This window comes from Lycorma delicatula, chromosome 1 (assembly GCF_047948215.1).
Source record: "Lycorma delicatula isolate Av1 chromosome 1, ASM4794821v1, whole genome shotgun sequence".
NCBI lineage: Eukaryota > Metazoa > Arthropoda > Insecta > Hemiptera > Fulgoridae > Lycorma > Lycorma delicatula.
In genome coordinates, this window is record NC_134455.1 from 28,965,811 (window position 1) to 28,979,645 (window position 13,835).

At 28.6% G+C, this 13,835-nt stretch overlaps 1 protein-coding gene across 6 annotated transcripts in view; it reads left to right on the top strand.

Annotated features, from left to right (window-relative positions):
* Marf (Mitochondrial assembly regulatory factor) overlaps positions 1–10,939 on the top strand; it is a 126,750-nt gene extending 115,811 nt beyond the window's left edge. For 5 of the 6 annotated variants that reach the window (XM_075382140.1, XM_075382178.1, XM_075382169.1 and 2 more), the window contains 2 exons: positions 2,433–2,629; positions 6,307–10,939. In XM_075382140.1, the coding sequence (XP_075238255.1) occupies positions 2,433–2,629; positions 6,307–6,511 (402 nt within the window). In that variant the 3' untranslated portion in view covers positions 6,512–10,939. The remainder of the gene's footprint in view (positions 1–2,432; positions 2,630–6,306) is intronic. The other variant, XM_075382159.1, reaches the window with a different exon arrangement.
* The last annotated feature ends 2,896 nt before the right edge of the window (positions 10,940–13,835 follow it).

Consider the following 13,835-nt stretch of genomic DNA (forward strand, 5'->3'; position numbering starts at 1 on the left):
GATTTTCTGGACTGACATTATTTGTTTGAACTTCACTTTCTTGGGAGATGTTGATTGCCTCCATTTCATGAACTGTTGTTTTGATTCTGGTGTATTGTGAGATACCCAAGTCTCTTCACCAGTAACAATTCAGCTTAAAAAAATTGTCTTAATTGCTGTATCTTAAGAGAAAATTCAAAGCACTGGCTAAATGTTTGTTTTTGTATAACTTGATCACCATTTTTGGTACCCAGCATGAGCAATACTTCCAATAATTTAAGCTTACTGACACAATTTTACAGAGAAAACTTTGTGAAATTAAAGGAAATTCATTACATAGTGATGGAAGTTGTAAACGGTCTATTCTCGCAGACCTTTCTATTAACTGAAACAAATTACAAGAAGTATTTTACAGTTGGAGGCACTGCCTATAGTCATAGGCATTTTTAAACATGTAAGGAAACTTTCTATTTTTTGTTTAACTTCTGGAACCACCATTAGGTATTACTTCAGAGGATGAATGAAGATGATATGTATGAATGTGTATAGTCTTGTACAGTCTAAGGTCAACTGTTCCTGAGATGTGTGGTTAATTGAAACCCAACCACCAAAGAACACCGGTATCCACGATCTAGTATTGAAATCCATACTAAAGTAACTGCCTTTATTAGGAATTGAACCTTAGAACTCTTGACATAAAGGAAACTGTAAACAGAGACTAACAATCAGATTATGATATTTGTAGCAAGCCAATAGATGTAGTTTCACACATACGCGTGAAATTGCAACAGCCGCACACTGCAGCAGACATATATCAAATGATACTTGCTTAAGAAGCATACCTTGTATACTATGTGCCAAAGCTTACCTTATTTTAAACAGCTTTCCTAACAAAAGTCGTTTTAAATTTTGTGAATTTAAAAGATTTTTTTCTTTAAATATTTTGCATTTTTTCTCTTAAAATGAATTTGATTGATTAAATCATGAATATTAACTTTCCTAAATAGAGCAGCCTAGCTCCATTTGGAATTTCAAAAATATTTATCTTTCCTGCCTCTTTTTTCTTTTTGCTCAAGAGGATGATCAAGAGGATTGGAAATTTGTAATAACAGTGTGTTTTATTTATCCTTAAAAATAAAACTTGTTTTAACAATTTGATTTAAATATGATACTGCAATTTTTGTTGATTTAATGGGGTTAGTATGTTTAGGACATCTGTGGGTAGGAGAGTACATAAACTGTATGATACTACTAGATTTTTTACTGTCTTCATGTAGCAAATATCTTTTTTTAATGCGGTTTGAATATTACATTAATTCAATTTCTGTTAATAGAGAGAAGACTGTAGAGGTAAAGGTTCAAAGGCTTACTAAAGGGGTAAAGATGCTTCATACTCCTAAAATCTAAATCTAATATCTGCTAAATTTCGTAACAGTCTTGTCTTTTATCTAAAATCAGGAAAGAGAATTCTTTGTGAATAATCTGAAATGTTTACTTCCTGTCATTATAGCTCTAGAGCTATGCTTCAAGAAGGAAAGTGTGGTAATCATTCAAAAAATGGGGTATGGGTATTTTTCCATTTCTCAGTGTTTCATGACCGCGTACCCGAAAGATAAAAAAAGTGGGAATAATATTCATGTGTAATATGTTGACGTGTTTGAAGCTTAATAACTTTTGACTGGATAACTGGTTTTTATGAAAAATTTGAGACTTGTGTGTATTGGGCAATTTGCTAGTAAAGGTGTGGGGTCTTATCTTATTATATTTAAAAAAATTTCCCCCCCCCCAGATTATTCCCTTCCCCAAGATCAAAAAACTATCATTTTATTTATTGCATATTTTTTTAACCAACATTTTTTTTATGTCTTCCTAGTTATCGAAATAGTGCAAACGACCCCCTCCAAAAAAAAAAAATTAGGGCAATATTGGGGATAGGGGAGCCGATAAAAGTTGAAAAATATAGTTTTTGGAATCTTTTTAAAACTTTTTTTGGTGTATTTAAACTTTTAATAATAAACTTTCATCATTATTCATCCCTCCCCCCCCCACCGGCTTAAAAGAAATCTTAGGTGACTTTTTATTGATTGTAAGTTTTTCAATGGAGTTTTTTTAGTTTCTTCCATTTATAGTAAACGTAGATAAATTAAAAAGAATTCTTCAGGGGTGATTTTGGGGTGGGGAGTAGAAAAAGTAAAAAAAAAATTATTTTTTTAAATTTATGTATCATTTTTCCACTGTATAAGAATAAATAACTAATACCTTTAACAACTCTTTTATCATTGGTTTTTTAGCTTCATTAAATTTTTATATTTATGTGCAATTATTCATATTCAATTGTATTATTTAATCAGGCTTTAGCATTGCAGTAGTAAATGAAGTTGAATTAATAAAATGTTATTATTATAGCTAGTAATAACAGAGAACTTGAACTGTAGTATTTTCTCCTGTTTTAGATGTTAAAAACAGTTGGTTGGCGTCTAATATTAATAACTGGGGCCGTTTATGGTTGCTTGTATCTTTATGAACGTTTGACTTGGACAAATAAAGCAAAAGAACGTGCATTCAAGAAGCAGTATGTCGATCATGCCACTAAGAAATTAAAATTAATTGTAGATCTTACATCAGCAAACTGTAGTCACCAGGTTCAGCAGTAAGTATTACTTTTTTATGATATATGTACAATGTTATGATCAGATTAATGTCATTCGTACATTTGTTAAAGTTCATGTTTTTCATTATTATGAAGATGTATGTAATGCTTGTAATGCATAATGATTGCTCACCTACTTTGCTTGTGCAATTTTTAAATCTCCACCATAATATAAAGTTAATGTAAAAGTTTTTTATTTACTGATAATATAAGTACCTACTCTATTTCAGTAATAATTATACATCATAAAGCCTAAAAAATACCATATTTACTAGTGTAATTAACACACTTTTTTGACCAACATCTTTTTATCTAAAAGTAGATGCATGATTTATGTGAGAAAACAATAATTGTACCTAGGTTTATGATGAAATTAAAATGTAATAATCAGTGGGAGTATGATATTTATTTGACTGGATATTTTTTTTAAAATATTGTTTAAAAAATCAGGTGCATGAATTATGTGAGGAAATATGGTATATTGAAATTATTGTTTAGTTATGATCAGACATTCATTGATATTTGTACTTTAACAAGACTGAAGAAACAAATGAAATGATGACAAGGTTAGTAAACTAAGAACATGTTTTACATAGCATGGTATCGTATAATATACAGTATACTGTTGCATTCAACTGAGTTAAATTGAAGGCTATCAGGACAAATCTGTAGATCCTCTGAAGAATTATCTAAATGGTAGTTACCGGAGGCTAAACAGGAAAAAGAAAGAAAGAAGGACAAATCTGTAGAAAGAAGGTTACAGCAGATTAAATATTTCTTATAAAGCAAATTATTGCAACAATATTAGAATTTGACATTCAAATTCATCTGTTTGTGAACTTCCAAAATGTTCATGACAGTATTATGCAGGATGAATTATAGAAGACGAAAATTCATGTTCAGAAGAAGATCATTAGACATATTTAACATATGTATTGATAGATCAAGATGCCAAATCCCCACTGGGTTGGTCTTGTGGTAAACTCATTATTGCAAATCAGCTGATTTTGAAGTCAAGAGTTATAAGGTTCAAATCCTAGTAAAGGATTTGGATACTAGATCGTGGATACCAGTGTTTTTGGTGGTTGGGTTTTGATTAACCACATGTCTCAGAAATGGTCAACCTGAGACTATATAAGACTACACTTAATTTACATTTATAAATATCATCCTCATTCATCCTTTGAAGTAATGCCTTACGGTGATTCTGGAGGCTAAACAGAAAAAGAAAGTTTAAGATGTCACGTCAAGCAGTAACAAGCTATCTGAAACTTAAGTTTATTTCTGGAGCTAAAGTGGAAATTAGATTTTCTCTAGTTTAGACATACACCAAAAAGATTTGAAGATAGAATAGTGTGAAGTCATTGTTGAAGTAGATAATATAAAGAATCCTGACCATTTGGATGATCAGAAATAATTTGGCTGGATCAAGTTCAAAGGTGTGTTGGTAAAGCCAAAACTTATTAAATTTTGAGTGGTCGTGGAACTAAGAAAATAATTTAAAAATAGCACTACAAGGGTAAATTTGGCGATATGATAACACAGGTAACTTAATGCAAAAACAAATAAATCCTTTGATGAAAATTAAATTTCTTCAAAATAAATTGCCGACACAAGATTAAGCTACTTTAATAAACTGAAATGAAGTTATTTAGGTAACTTTTTATTAAACAAAAGCTAATACTTTTATTTTTATTAGGTAATAATTATTCTAAAAACTAAATTATTCTAAATTACCTTTCTAGTATCTAGTATTTTAATTTTATGTAATATGAATAGTTTAAATCAATCAAACCACAGAATGCTTAGTTTTTCATTCTTATATATTTGTCATTGTGTAATGTGATGAAAAAAAAATTGTAATGTAATGTATGTGCCATAGAATTTCAGTTATAAAAATATGAAGTTATTTACTACTAGACATTGATTAATGTAAAACTGAACTGGTGCTTTCTGTTTCATGTATGTGTATTCATCTGATGTTTGGGTGTGATTTTTTCACACTTTTATATTAGAGGAGAAATACAATTTAGTCTTAGACCACTATCTTTACCACTGTCTTTATATTAGACCCCTCCCCCATTGAAAAAAATAAATTTTCTTAAAATTAGAGGTACATTGGGATTCCTGATTTAGAGACTATTCCAACTAAAAATTAGATATGGTAGCATTAAAAAAATTCATTTATTAGTAGAAAAGGAACTGCCTCTAACTCACTTTTCTTTAAAACTCATTGTTTGAAGCCATTCTAGCTTCTGCTGGGAAATTATTTAAGCAAATAATGTCATTATACTAGAATCTTTTTTTATACATACCTAATCTCATTAAAGGTAAATTGAGGTTATGTCTCCCTCCTCCCACCCATGAAGTTTTCATACACGTGTTCTTTCCTTGATGATTTCTTACATCTCTTCTTACCCCTCTCCTGGTATGAAAAATAAAAATTCAGTCATGTTTAGCATAATGACCAATAAATAATTTATTTCTGTTTCCTTTTGATTTTAAAAATATTTTTCGTACTATTTATTTAAAAATAGAATTTTCATTCCCAGTTAGAGCAAAATGTAGTATTAACAAAATTCTATTTAATATCTATTTTTTCAATTAAAGATATAAGGACAACTGTAACTTGATTAGTGTTTATAATAATAATTATCTTAAATCAGTTATTAACTAAAGATTCAGATACCCCCGCTAACCCAATGGAGTTAAAGTAGAAATGTTAAATAAAACGGTCATGAATCATTATGACTGAAAGTTTTTTCTTTCAAAGATGTACTATTAACTTAACTGTATATTACTTTTCTGTTGAACAAGCTAAAATGATTATTGTATAAGTAAATAATGTTAGGAAAAAAGAAGATTCTGTTGATACTCCCTAGTACGTTTAAAAACAGAGAACAGGTTAACTGGCTGATAACTGTTCCACCTTTCTTGTTGTTCCTGCTAACTGCCTGCTCTTAAGGGCCAATTTTTTTTTTCTCTGGAAAATTGGGAAGTTACCAAAAATTAAAACATTTATTAAATCAGTTAAAAGATTCAATACAGGATTGACCTTTTAAATAATGTTATTAGTACAACCATAAATTTTTAATTATAATATTTATAGAACTTAACAAATACTGAATGCGTTGTATATGTCTATCATTTAATGTCTTAAATATACTAACAAATATGGTTAGTCCAATTTCAATTTTTTGAACTGGAAAAAACATCCCCAAACAGTTTATGATAGTACATAAAAAATTATCAAAAGGAGAATCTACATATGTATGATGTAACATGAATATCAACTTTTTTAGAACTTCAAAATGACTAAAATTTCATTCTTAATACAGTGAGAATGAAGAATCTTATTAAAGTAGTTTCTACATCTTTTTTGTTCAAATGATTATTGAAATAGTAACCTAGAACACAGCAACGATGGTTGGAGCATTGCAAATTTTTAATATGTTGACTTCATAACAGTTAAGAAGAAAATTTGTAAAAGTATAATTCAAATGAAAAGTATCCCAGATAGTTAGATGAAGAATATAAATTATGAGATTTTTACTACTAAAGATGTTTACTACTTTAATAGAATTAAACTAAAAGTAACTTACAACAGTTTCAGCTTTGTTTTGTATTTTTATTCATTGTAGAAATTAAAGTTTTATTAAATTATTTGTTTCTAATAGGGAGTTATCAAGTACATTTGCCCGTTTGTGCCATCTGGTAGATGAAGCAGCAGATGAGATGGGAATTGAAATGAAAACATTAGAACAGGAACTGCAGCAACTTGAGGAGGCAGCAAATTCTGCCAAGTTACTGCGTAATAAAGCATCTTATATAGTTAAAGAATTAGAAATGTTTGAAGAAGCTTATCTCAAGATGCACACTTAATAAGGTGTTAAAAATTAATTAGATTTAGAATAATTGTTATAGCAGAAAGTGTACAACTAAAATTATTTAACTGGAATGTTTTATTTTGTAAAAAAATGCAGCTGTTTTTGTAATATTTATTACATAGTATTTTCTTAAATTTAATGCAGAGAGTTGCATAATTTACTCCAGGAAGTTCTTTTAAATATTTGAAAATAAATTCTTTATATTTAGTATTATTTAGGTATTTGTGAATACATCCCTAATTTAAAGTGAGATTTTGCTGTGTTTGTATTATTAATTTGTACTACTGACCTTTCTTATTTTCTAACTAATATTTATTTTTTTAACCTGTTTAGATTTTTTTTCTAATTTATTTGAAGTATTATTATCAGATGATTACTTTTTCATTATATTCATGAATATCTGGTTTTATTAAAATCTTTCTGTTTAAATAATGACTGACCATCACAAATATAAGTATCTCATAAATGAGTTGTGGAAATAAAATGGTTTTTGTATGCATTTCTAATCTTTATAACATTTTTAACCATAGACATTTAGGATACTGTATATTTTTTAATTGCATATTTTAACATTTTAGTACAACAGTGGTTAATATATTAGTTTATAAATTAATAAAGTAGTGATTGAAATTAATGTTTGATATGAACAGTCTTAAGCTGTAAAGATATCTAGTTCCATTTATAGAAAGATTGTTATTTCACTTGAACAAAAATTTAAAAACAAATTTGTGCCATTCACTACCAGTTAAGTGTAGTAAAACTCACTGATTATTGATTGTATGGTCATTTGTATAATTCAAGGCATATGAACCTGTTTGTTGGCATTTTTAACATGTGTAGAAGTTTCTACAGAACTTTATGCATATATATATATATATGTGTATATAATCTTTTATTATTTTATATAATGTCTGATATTATTACTGTATTGTAATTTATCTGCTATTTATTCCTTCCAATAATTTTATAAGTTTTAACAAACATAAATTTCTGTAAAGTATGATTTTTTTTTAATTCATGAATTAATTGTGATTGTAAAACTGTGCTTACTAATCTAAAATAAAAAAAACTTTTATCCCATTTTATTATTTTATATACATTTTTTGAGTAATATTTTTTAATTTTATGCCATTAGAAGAAAATCTAGACAACAGGAAATTTAGTTAACATATTTTTCATTTCTACTATAAAACAATTAAGACACAGGGAAGTTTTCTCAACTCTTGGTTGTCAATGATATTAGGTTTTGGCTTACTGATTTTATATTTTAAATATTGTAGTCATTGTTTGATTATGAATTTAACTTGATGAATTTTTGAAAAATTTAATGCACAGATTCTTATACTTTTGTCAACAAAAAATGCAAAAATACCAAATAGATCAGTTTATTATAGAAGATAAGTGAAAAGAAAAATGTCAGATTTATTATTATTATACAGAAATTGCTAAGACTAGTATAATGATATTTTGATACCTTTCATTATTGTTACATCAGAAAACTAGCTCATCATTTTAAATATCTAAATGATTCTGAAATATTTAAAGAACTGTGGCATAATTCTGCAGATAAAATTGGTTTAACGGATATACAATCTTGTTCAGGAAGTTTAATTAAAAATTACCTTTTATGTAAAAAGCTTAAGATATCTTTGAATTATTATTTTTTTAAAAATAACATGAAAGTTACATTTAATTATTATTGGCAGAATAAAACAAAATCGTGTTATTGGAGATTAGTCATTACTATAAATAAAAATTAACCATAAAGTTTAATCAGTCTTATATTACCACTTTTCTTGAAATATCTTGAAGTAATGTTGTCATATAAAATCAATGAAACAAAATTTATATTCTGGTCAGTCTCTCTGCGTTTTGAATAGTCTTTGAAATTAAAATGCTTTGTATGAAACTTTCTAAGTACAAAGACACTTTTTAGACTTGCTCATTGCATTTTTTTCTCAGTATGAAAAATGAAAAAATTTTTTAATCATAATAATGTAAAACAAAGTTAATTACATTGTACTTGCTTGTTTAGTAGTCTGTGTGTTTGATGTATTTGAAGTTTATACTTACTATACATTTGAGTTCCCCAGAAATAAAAATATACTCTTGAGTGTATGGAAAAATTGTGGATTATATGTTTTATTGTATTATTTGAAGCATTCATAGGTTAAATTAATGGTTTCAGTCTTCCATTGAATTTTATTAAATTAAAATTAACATAACTATGTTGTGTTTTATACTCAAGATGAACAGCCAAAATATTAAAATTATTTGCCTGTTAACAATACTTTTATATCTGTTCTTATCTAGTTCAAGATTACCTGAATCTCAGATTTTATTTATTATATTTCATATATAATTACTTATGTTTATTCATTCAAAATACTACACTGGTGGTTTCTGTTTAGTATAATTTAATAATAACTGCTTATTTTTTTAACTAAAAATAATACTACTGATTGTAGATTATTTTATTATTTAAAGGCTCAATTTAAATAGAAATTTATCCGACAGATCTTTTGTTGCAAAAAGTTTATTTTGAAATAAATTGTTTGATCTATGGTTTTATTATTGAATCTCCTTTTGATATATACAGGTAACTTCTGTATAACAAGGTTTCTACAAAAAGCCATGCAAAGGGAATTCACGTTGTACAACAATGAACTGATACAAAAATAGTTGAGTTTGTTTCCACAGGAAACAAAACTTTGCTTTATGTGTCAGAAGTATGCTTATTAAAATGATCAAAAATTTGCCAGACATTTAGAATAGTAATACAATGATGTAAAAAATATTACTTGTAAACATATAAAACTCATGTTATTCGGGCTCATTGTTTATACCTTATTATCCAGCTTTTTTTTTCAAATTTGAATTTTACAGTAATGTCCACAGAAAAGATAATGCAGAAAATAATGTGAACTAAAGTACTAGTTTGGGATAAATATGAATCTACTGATACTGAAAAAAAAGTGACTATAGGGATAGTCAAATGTTTGACCTAGGTATGTAACTAAATACTTCATGAATGTCGTGATTTATCTAGTGAAGGTGCTTCGACAAAAAAAGAAAAATAACAAAAAACATGTGACTTAGTTTACAGGAGTTCATTCAGTTCTCTAATCATGTTCTGTAAAGCAGAACTTTTTGTTAGAATATCACATCATGCAAGAAATACCATAAACAAACTATCTATAACAGAAGAGTAGATTGAATAATAATGTCATTATTATACCATTGACTTTTAGATTCATCTTTTTTTTTTCATATGTTTTGTGACAAACTGACATATCATCACTTCAATAGACTGATCAGAAGTTGCTGACATGCAGATATACTTCACAAAGCTGTGAAAAGAAAAACTTAACATATACTAATAATGATGCAATTTAGTAAGATTTTGATAATTTTGACTTTTATTTTTTCATAAAATATTATGAGAGCCATATTTAATATTGAATCAAATATTACAAAAAGTTTTTAAAAACTATTTATAATATTATTTCATTTAATTTTAATATGAAAATTATGTGATTTTGATAATTTTGACTTTTATTTTTTCATAAAATAATATGAGAGCCATATTTAATTGTGAATCAAATATTACAAAGATTTAAAAAAAATTATTTATAATATTATTTCAATTAACTTTAATATTTAATTTATATGTTGTTTTGTAAAAATATGATTTAAAAGTAAATTGTACCCTGTGAAACTGAGTGGTACCACCGCTCATGTATGAGTGAGAGGCAGTATCCTTGGTAGATAGCAGCAAAGGTAGCCAGCAAGATTCAAAATCAACATATCTGGTATATTACACATAAAATTGTATATAATTACAATATTTATCAGAAAACAGTGCAATAAAAATAGAGTATAAACCAGTAATATTTGTATATAATAAATAATTTGCAGTATCTTGATTGATAATTTTTACTTCTAGGTACCTGATAATTTATACATTAGGAAAATCTACTCATTTTTGCTGTTTGTTTTTAGAAGACAAAATAGTAATTTTATGAATTCTTGTTGGAAGTAAAGCAGGAAATTTTATTACACAAGTAAAGTAATAAAAGAAAAATCAGGCTTACTTAAGCAAATTGTATCAAAGTTCTTACTAACCACAGTATCCCTGATTTCATTTAACTTCATGAAGTTAAAGATCAAAATCATAAATCACATATTTGTGCAATTAATTATGCATTAAATGTTATAAAAAAATTAAAAAATTTTATTATGATAAGTTTAAGTATTACCAACAAATTTTTTGTGGTTGTTGTAGAATTTAAATATTTAATAAAATGAAAAAAATATATATATATATTTCTTCTATAAGGTAAATTATTAAGTAAATTGTACAGATTGCATTTGTTAAATGAATTCAGATATTAAAATGCAATAAAAAGAATTGTGTAATTTATCTATTCTTATTATTTAATACCATTTTATGAATTCTGGATTTGTGATGATCTTCAATCCTTTTAGCACAAAGACTTCATAATTATTTATTTAACAGTAATATTTTTCTGTTTTTCAGATGTAAATTTTAATTATTGAAAAAATTTTTTTTGTCAATTACATCACTATTACAGTTTTACCCAGTACAAACAAATAATCTCTCTCTCTCTCTCTCTCTCTCTCTCTAAGAGTAATAACAATCTCTTTTCATTACTGCCAATAGTTTCTGGTGGTGTCATATTCAGGAACTGAAAATTATTTTAATAGAAGTATGTTTTTTTAAATTTTATATCATAATATTTACTTTTTCACATAATCACAGTTAATACATTTGTCAAATGATGGCACAGTATTCTATATCATTTTTTCAGTAATCCACTTAAAACCTGTATGTAATCTCTTAAAACCTGCGTGTAATCTTGAATGTTGTACATAAATTCAATCTGCAAAATTCTTCTTGTATCAAGCGTCCATGACCTTCCCGGTTAACTTCTCACTTTTTGTGCAATCTGTTAGGATACCAGTGTGTTAGAAAATCATGGTAGATTTAAAATTAAGGCATGCATTTACTATGCAAGGAATGACTTTGTGGAAGACAGTAGAACTGCATTACTTGAATGGAACCCATCTTATATAGTGAAATAATGGTAAAATGGTATTAGATTAGGTATTGCCACAAAATTTGATGCTTATTAATGTACCAACTGAGCTGCTTCAACTGATATTTTACTATCATTTTTTTATAGAATATGGTTCTGTAATTTTTTTAATATTAATGCATTGTTCTGCTAATTTATTATACATAATTGCATGCTGTAGTAATAACTGATTGTGTATAGTAATTTGACCAGTTATTTAAAAAAATAGATTGTAATTAAATGAAATTTCAAAATTAAAAGTTACACAACACATAATGCACTCAATATTTTAATTAGAATACACATTACTTTATCAAAGATAAATTTTATAATAGAATAATATGATTTTCTGTTATCTCATAAAGAAATGTTTTTATTTTTAATATGATATTCCTATTGATTGATGAATCACAATAAGTTAAATTATCTGAACTTTTAATTAGGCTTTAGAAAAATAGAACTAAAAATTTTGTAAAAGTTGAAATAAGCAAAACCACTATGAAATCTGCTTTGGCTAATTGTCATCATATACGAGGTGCTACCCAAAAGTTTGGGGAAATTTTACCATAAAAATAAAATCTACAATCAGTAGATTGGAACTCTAGGACTGGAACTCTCGACTTTCAAATAGCTGATTTTGAAAGACGCGTTCACCACTAGACAATAGACATAGCTGTCCTAGAGCAAACTTCAAGATTCATTGCGACACCTATACTAATTTAATCCAATTTAGTGTAATCAATCTGAGAAAAAACATTCCTGTAACATAAAAATGAAGTAAAAATAATTTGTAATATAAAAATTAGAATATTGTGATAAAAATAAAAATTTTAACACTATAATAAAATTTACTATAAAAAAAAATTTACAAATACTATATTAAAACAGAAAAAAATAATTATTATCTCAATGAATTTCTTTAATATCAAATAAGCTCCTGTCTCTATTTAACTATTGTCATTCATTTGGCAATTTATGATTTTTGGGTTGAAGGGTTTTAAACTTTTTCAGTATTTCCAGTAGGGGAGTCTTATTCTTTAAGACTTTGGGGGTTGGCGTCCCCACAGGCCTAGCCTCTGCAGCTTTTGTTCCCACTACACACTTAGCTGCAGAATACTTTTCACTATACACGTATGCTACACCAGGTACACAACATATGCATCTACTCGACTACACAACAACATCCAACACAGTTTTCTCTTTCACTTACACTTGATGGTGTTGCGACATCGTATGAAATGCAACCGTAACCCAAGGTGGAAACTATCGTGCCAATGGGTGAATGGTTCTACGTAGTGAGTCTCGAACGATGTCCTCTGGGCACCAGAGCAAACCCAGTTGTATTTAGCTCTAGCTCCAGTACGCGTGCGCTCTGCTGGAGTGGTCTATTGTATCGCCGGTTCTCGTGGGACCAAAATTTCAGTTCCTACAGCCAATTCTATGATGGTGGTGGTCCATCTGAAAAAACCACCACTTTAAGTCTGGTGAAAAGGCCTCGGTCAACTTCGTCTGACGAGGATAATTTTGCTGCAGCCAATGAAGATGGTGTTAGGTGCAAGAATGTCCGCTTTGTTGTTGTTAAGAATAATCAGGAGGGTGGCTCCCTTCAAAAGGTCTCACCTTTCTTGATTAGTAAATGCATCACAGGATGTATTGGTTCTCCAAAGAACATTAAAAAATTACGTGATGGGGCAATTCTGGTGGAGACATATAACGACGAGCAGAGTCGGTCTTTGTTACACCTGACCAAAATGGGCGGCATAATCGTAAGTACGGCATGCCACAGGACACTAAATACCAACAGAGGAGTGATTTTTTGTCGTGACCTTCTAGAAATGAATTTGAGGGAAATTGCTGATGAACTTAGTACCCAGGGTGTTGTAGAGGTGAAACGGCAGAACGGAACAGAAGAACCGACGCCGTCCCTTATACTGACGTTCGGTCTTCCTGTTCCTCCAGAGAGGATTAGAGTGGGTTACCTCTCCGTTCGGGTACGCCAGTTCATTCCCAACCCACGGCGGTGTTTCAGGTGCCAAAGGTACGGTCACACTACAACATCTTGCTCGAAGTCGGAGATGTGTGCTCGATGTGCTACCGAAGGCCACAGTGACGCTAACTGCGAGGAAAGAGAAAGATGTGCGAACTGCAATGGTTCGCATACGGCTCGCTCCCGAGATTGCCCAACCTTTAAGGAAGAGAAGGCGATTCTCAAGATCTGTA